Here is a 7,484-nt window from a genome sequence, read left to right as displayed (position 1 = left end):
ACTTCGTCACGATTAACAGAATTCGTTACATGTTTATTATATTAGCATTCACTTATATACTTGCTGTGTTGTGTGAATAAAAAATCTATAAAAAAAATGATATCAACTACATTCGTCGTAAGTATACAAAATTTAGACAATAATGCTTTTTATAAATCACTGGATGATTTTTTGAAACCTGTGAAAGCCCGGTGCTGCTCAGTTATATGAAATAATGAATAGATAATGAATGAATATGAATATGATAATATGAATATTTGATTGACTTCAACTGTTTCTGTTGCAAGCTCAACTAGATTTAAGACTCTATCGGGGATTTGCAACCATTTTTGGAATTACACACTCAGAATTTAATAATGCGAAAGAGTATTTCAGATACGGTATAGGGTTTAAACGGACTTTGCATTATTGCAGCAGTTGTGCGGTTTGTTTGCACTCGTATTTCATTTTAACAGCAGCAGCGACGACGACGACGGCGAAAAAGCAACGCCAACACACTCCAAAGCTGCTGCCAAGTAGACCTTCAGACGCCAAACACTCCAACGCCAGCGAACAGAAAACAGCCAACAGCCAACGCGACAAGAGCAGTCAGCCAGTCAGACACAGTGGGACAGGTGGACAGCTGGGACAGTGGGACAAATAGACAGCGAGACAGCTGGTGGGGCCAGAGAGCCGACAGTTGGGCTTGCAATTGCGCACTTTTGAGTGCGACTACAATTTTGATACGAAACAACACCACACCACACACAGCACCACATGAAACAACCACAACATTGGTCCAGCACCACCACACACAGAGACCGCTCAGTCTTTCATCTTTATATTGAGAACTAATGCATATGGGCATTTTTGTGGACTACTCAAAATGTAATACCCTTGCAGACATTTCAATCAACATAATACTTTATATCTAAAGCATATAGCAAGCGGATCTCAGCTGAAACTCTGTCAAATATTCGTAACCGATAGTTAAACCGTATATTCTTTGCTCAAAAAAGGAACATTTGACCGATTTCTGACAGAGGGAATATATACAGTCAGTTCATATATTATCCATAATATCAGAGAATACTACGCAAAAAATTCAAATTTGTAATGTTTGGTGTATTTTGACTATGATTAAACTCGGTTAAGGCTAGGAAGCAATTAATAATCAAGCTTACGTCGATTATGGACAAAATACTTATAGCCAAAAAAAAAATACAAATAGGCAATGACCAACTGCACTTATGGCCAATAATATGATTATCTAAGACTAAGGCCTTATGGCTCGTGCTCACCACGGGGTGTAGGGCCTTGTGAATGAAAACTTTCTCCTACAACAAGTCAATTTCAATTTTTAGTAGTGTGATTTCGATAAAATTGCATAAGCTTTAAGGTCAAAATATGCGATGAAGGTAAAATTATATATATCTAATAAGAGATCATCTATCATCTTATATACTAAATTTCCTCAATACGTTACGTATGATGCAACAAAATAAAAATACCCTTTACCCAGAGTACTCTATGCAAAAATATAGCCGCCATGTGTTTGCAGCACATTTGTTTATACAGTGCTTGATTCATTCACCTGCGATCGCAGTTGGCCTCAAGTGCTTTTCAGGCCGGCAACGAGTCTATGAGTTGCTCTGGGTCGACATGAATACATATGTATGTGTATATGAGTGTGTATTGTGAATTGTGGATTGACACCTGACATATCTTGCAAAGAGCTGCACACACACAGCTGATAGTCGACGTGGAGTGAAATCGCCTTATCTCTGGTTGGAACTCAGAATCGTCGTCTGCTCCATTTGCATTCAAGTATTTTTATAGTAAATTCAACTTGGGGTCTATATAATTATATAAGGCCCGATTTGGTTTGCTGGTGTAAAAACCACTTGAAGCGTTTTGCCGTGCAGGCGTTGAATTATGAATAATGAATAAAGTTGATAGATGATTCATACACTCATACACTCATTCAGCCAGCAGCAGATCAATAGAACGTTCGGTTGAACGATTTATGGCCATGTTGATAGGCAAATATCCGTTTTAGCGTTGCAACTAATCAAAATGTCGAAATCAAACCCTTTGTGCGGATTGCTATTACTGCGTAATAAATGTTTCGATAAATCAACTGATTCGATAAAGTAAATACATTTTGAATCTTAATGGCTTAAATCTATATTATATGTATGCATTTATGTATGAGTTCTTAGTACATAAAATAAATATATATTCACCGACCTGTACAAAAAATTACATATTAAAAGCGAACTTACCTGTGTGGAATTGGAAAATGTAGATATTAAAATTAATTGTGACAGCTCAATAAAAGTAAAAGACAGATAAAATATTAAAGGTTAAGAGCTAAGCTCGAGTAAAGCCGGATAATATGTATATGGACTAGCTTAAGTATCCATAAATTATCAGGTATCAAGGTTCTCCGATGTTGGAATGCACATTATATATATATATTAGATCTGAAAGCAACCGAATCGAATAATATAGATATTGCTGTAGTTCCAATAACATAAAGTGATTGATCGAATAACACAGATATTAATATAGATTGATAACTTGTTTTATTCGTTTTATTGTATTCTGCTTTATGCGTACAAATTGAATGTTGGATATATGGTTTTTTTTAGTAATTATATGTTTCAGTAATCACACTAAGTCTACTATCAGTCTACGTATGCATTTGGGGATATATATTTATATATGTGGGTATGTGTATAAATAATCATAAGTGGTAAACAAATACATAAATCGAAACTAAAACTAGAGCTAGGTCAACTTCGTTTTACAACCTGCGCATTTGCACTTACAATTGATTTATATTCAGAGAGAAACAGAGAAACAGTAACTATATTTAGGAATATAACTATTGTATAGGAAAAGGGTTATAAATGATAAGTAATTATTATAAACCTTTCGTCAATGACACAATCACAAAAATAGGTCACCTAGCCGACCATCCGACACTCTTACAAAATAATACCCATTGACATTATGCATATATTGTAGTTTAAAACACATCACAAAAATGTTTTGTTCATATAATTAATATTTTGTTGCTACTACTTGATATATATATATATATATATATTTATTTTTGTTTTTTTTCATGCCTATTAATTGATCCATTTAAATATGTATATATGTGTTGTACATATGAATCTTGCAAGTGGCAACTACTACTTGTATATCTACTATGATAATCATCGATCTGAATCGTGTGTATATTCGTAACTGTTTAATTTGTTGATATATTGACATATTTTTTGGTCAGACCATTATGGAAAACTGCGCTCAAAATACTAAAAACTTTGAATACAAGTAAGTATACAAGTGCATACACACACACTTATACATATATGTGTGGGCATATTTAGAATATTTTTGTTTTGTTCTTTGGGGTGGGCTCAACTCATATACCAATTTATGTTTGGACAGTCTCTTAAACAGTTGGATTCATAATATTATTTGTCTTGCTTTGTATCTTCATCAAAAATCAAAAAAAGTCTATCAAAAGGTGTTTTTGTTATTGTTTTGGTTTTGTTGTTGTTGGGGGAACACTGTGGCCTATTGGTGGTAGTCTACGTGCTAGAGATAATTCTTTAACATCCATTTCTCTCTCTCTGTCGTCGCTTAGACCCGACGATTGTTTTGCTCCTGCTGAAGATTCACATTGTTCATTACAGCACTCATATCCACAACGACAGCATCTGACATCTGACACTTGCCGGGCGATTCCAGTTCGGTTTGTCCCTCCAGGAGGCCACCATGATGGCCATTCGGTGTGCTGACGGCCATGTCCTAAATTAAATTATATAGAAGGGGCACATCTAATAGCTGAACACTGAAGGTCCTTACATGATAATTAACAGCAGCGGCATCCAGAGCCATTAGCTCCTTGCGTGACAGCTCCTCAACGACGGCGGCGGCATAGCAATCTCCGAGCATGTTGTTGGTGGTGCGAATGCGATCACTTTAAATCAGAATTTATAAATTCAAAACTATATTTGGGATAATCCATAATCCCCTCCCCCAGTACTTACACAAACCAATCGACAGCAAAGAGCAGACTCACATCCTGCACGGGGGCATCGATAGCGGTGAGGACGACAAGAAGCAACACCAGCGCAGCACTCGGCACACTGGCCGAGCTCATGGACGCAGCCGTGGAGGTGAGCAACACGGTCAAAAGTTCACCAAAGCCGAGAACCATGCCGCTCATCTGAGCAACGAAAATTGAGGCGACGGCAATGAAGAGGGCGGTGCCATCCATGTTGATGTTGCAGCCAATCGGTAGGACGAAGCGTGTGATGCGAGAATCGACGCGCAGCTTCTCGTTCATGCACCGGAATGTTAACGGCAAGGCGGCGGCGCTGCACGCGTTGCCACATCAATTTACGATTGCGGATTCGAATTTGATTTGGTGAGTTTGTTGTTGTTGTTATTGTTGGTTGGTTGTGTTGTGGTGAGTTTGGTGAATTTTCAAATCAAAAGAGTTTTGTTTTTTTTTTTGCATAAGAAAAACGAATAGGAAATCAAACGATTTGGGAACCAAAAAGAAGGAAAAATACTTGTAGCATGTTAAACGTTCGCATTATCAACCAGAGAGAGAGAGAGAGAGAGAAACAGTGGGGCTTTCATATATCTCTCCACAGAGAGATAAACAGAGAAAGAGAGCAAAGAGAGAGAGAATAGATTTTGTTAATGGCTTACGTTGATGCGGTGGCAAATGCAGTTAGCATGGCCTCAATGAGGCCCTTGTAGAACTTGAAGGGATTGCGGCGCACGAACACAAAGTAGATGAACTGCATCACAACGAACTGGTAGATAATCACACCGATCGCCACCGTGATGATGAACCAAACGAGCTGCGCCATCACCAGACTCAGATTATCAACACTCAGTATTTTGCCAGCAATCACCGAACTGATGCCCACCGGTGTTAGCCACATAACGCATGTGACCATTTTCATGATCACTTCGAAGACGGCCGCAAAGAAGTCCACCACCACCTGTCCCTTCTGACCGATTGTGCCCAGCACGGTGCCAAATACGAGACAAAAGAACACAATTCCGAGCGTATTCGTTCCACTTCGATACTGAATATCCCGCACCAGCACCACCTCCTCCTCCTCCAGTGCCTGCAGCTGTCGCTGAGCCTCTACACTGTTAGTCAACACTGTTGTCGTATCGTTGCCAGTCTCGTTGGAACTGTGCAGCATGCTAGGCTTGGGCAGGTAAACGGTATGCGCCTGCTGAATTGATGCCTGGAACAGGTTGTCCGGAAACACATTTCTGTAAAGCAGTTCGCATTAGTAGAGAAAACCAACAGAGTGCAAAACCGTACTACTCAATGCAAGCAGTTCGCAAATGTAAAGCCAGCAAGCGTTAAGCAGTTCACAGCACACTTTCAAGCAGTAAGCAAGAGATAAAGCACATTTGCCTGTCGTCCACTGCTTCTGGCAAGCAGTGCAATTTCGAGCGATTCACACGCGTTTTTTGTATTGATTTATTTTAAATCTTGAACTGACCTGCCCAAATCCAAAAGGCTATCAAGTAATTTGACTGCCCGCCTATCAGATGTACGATCATCGGCATTGTGCAAATCCGGATTACCAGGATGAATGAGCAGGACCAGAGCAATGCCCAGCGCGGCATTGAACAACGATGTCGACGCAAAATAGACGAGTGTTCTCAGCGCAATTTTCCCATTCATTTTGGCATTTAAACTGGCCGAGCCGGCAATCAGGCTAGAAATCACAAGCGGCAGAATCATCAGCTTCAGCACACGCATGAACAACTCGCCCGGATACGAGATCAGCATGATGGAGTCCTCGTGCAAATTCAGCGGTCGCAACGAGAGGCCTGTCAAAGAAAAACAACAACCTGTAAGTAACAAGATGGACAGGACCGACTGCGCAACACTCTGCTTCCAGGTGTAAGCTGGTGTTAACACAAAAAAAAATAATTTAAAAACTGTAGACCTCTTTCATATCGTGAATATTTGCTTAACAAAATGTTTTGAATTCTTAACTTTTTTCATTTAAGTTAAAAATGTATGATATAAATCAAAAATCAATAAAGAAAAAATTCAATTCAATTTATATAAAAAGTAGCTCTTAACACATACATTACAAATGAATATTTCGCTGGATTTTATGTAAAATCTATTAAATATAATCTATCTCCTATTCTCCATATGCAAGATGTTTTCAAATATTTTCCAATCTGAATATACAAATCATTTTAAAATATTTTCCAATATGGAATACATAGTAGGTATGGATTGTAAAAAAATAAAGCAAAAACAAAAAAAATATAAACTCTTTATAACTTTTAGGAACAGTGTATAGAAAAAAGCAGCCCCTTTTTCAAGGTCACCACTCACCTAGAATAACGCCGAGCAGGACGCCCGAGAGGGTGACCAGTAGCATGAGATTGTCGCTTAGCCATTTGCGATAGCCGATCAGCTCGATGGGGGCATCGCTGCGTTCCGTTGTCTTCGGCGGCAGCTCGGTGCCGTGTACGGCGGCCGTCATATTCGGTGGACCCATTTTGGCGAAGAGGTAATCTGAAAATTTCTCCGACTTTTCCATGGTATGCCACAAAACAAACACACACAGACGACACCACACACAACAATCCAAAGTCGAAATGGATGTGCAGCTGAATAGCAACAAATACCAACAAGCAACAGACGCCAAATATGTGAGCGAGACAGCTAGAGTAATGTGTGATAGAGACAGCAACAGCAGCGGCAGCGGCAGAGGGATGGATGGGATGACGGTGGGCGCGTTTTCGGGAGATATCTTCTATTTTTTAGTAGTTGTTTATCGAGCGTATTAATCGTTGTTAAATTATTGATTTTTTAAGTACTTCACATTGAACTTGAGTATGTTAATTAGGTAAGCCATTTGCTTTGTTTGCTTCCTTCTGCTGCTCGTCCTTTTGTGCTGCTTCTCGCTTCTACCGATGTGGCGTTGTTTTCTTGAGCGTTAATATGCGCTGCGTTTTACTGTTAGCGTCGTCTCGGACAGCGCCTAACAACAAATCTAGCTCGTTAAATGGCTCCGTTGTTGTGGCTTTTAATGCAGCTGCCTCGCTTAGAATTTGGACGAGCTGCGTCCTGAAGTCCTGGTGTCCGGAAGTCCTCTCACAAATTAATCGATATTACAGACAGCCACTGGGATAAAGCTCCTCTATGCGAAATCTGTGTCACTTGCTCGCTCCTTGAACAATGCTGACACCTTGTCAGGGGGTTTTTACTAGAGCTGGTTGGCCTCACTTTCTTTAACCTTTTATTTAAAGTTGATTGCACTTTTTTTTGCTTTCGTTTTCACTACTGAAATTTTTTCTCTGCGTGTCTCCTCTTGTCTGTCTCCTATTCTTTTTCTCTTTTTTTGTTCGCTTTCCGTTTCCGTTTTCCGTTTGCACGTTGTGTCGACTCCAAGCCTGCTCTAGTGAATGCGCATCTCTTTCGA

At 39.6% G+C, this 7,484-nt stretch overlaps 1 protein-coding gene across 1 annotated transcript; it reads right to left on the bottom strand.

Moving 5' to 3' along the window:
* Positions 1-3,507: 3,507 nt before the first annotated feature.
* On the bottom strand, positions 3,508-6,602 carry LOC6562297 (excitatory amino acid transporter). Its single transcript, XM_001988542.3, has 6 exons — positions 6,392-6,602; positions 5,535-5,868; positions 4,717-5,298; positions 4,047-4,376; positions 3,862-3,976; positions 3,508-3,804 (listed from the first exon to the last, which is right to left on the bottom strand). The coding sequence occupies exons 1-6, from the start codon at positions 6,597-6,599 to the stop codon at positions 3,637-3,639; spliced, it is 1,737 nt and encodes a 578-aa protein (XP_001988578.2). The 5' UTR covers positions 6,600-6,602; the 3' UTR covers positions 3,508-3,636.
* Between the last annotated feature and the right edge of the window lie 882 nt (positions 6,603-7,484).

This window comes from Drosophila grimshawi, unplaced genomic scaffold (genome assembly GCF_018153295.1).
Source record: "Drosophila grimshawi isolate 15287-2541.00 unplaced genomic scaffold, ASM1815329v1 contig_1377, whole genome shotgun sequence".
NCBI lineage: Eukaryota > Metazoa > Arthropoda > Insecta > Diptera > Drosophilidae > Drosophila > Drosophila grimshawi.
This window is presented reverse-complemented; position numbering and strand designations above follow the sequence as displayed.

What these genes read in the sequence shown, in the direction of transcription:
- LOC6562297 (XM_001988542.3), bottom strand. Translation starts at nt 6,599, where the DNA reads ATGGAAAAGTCGGAGAAATTTTCAGATTACCTCTTCGCCAAAATGGGT. An exon ending in CCTGCTCGGCGTTATTCTAG is followed by an intron (nt 5,869 to 6,391) that starts GTGAGTGGTGAC and finishes TTTCTTTGACAG; the next exon opens with GCCTCTCGTTGCGACCGCTG. An exon ending in GCATTTGCCACCGCATCAAC is followed by an intron (nt 4,377 to 4,716) that starts GTAAGCCATTAA and finishes CAACGCGTGCAG; the next exon opens with CGCCGCCGCCTTGCCGTTAA.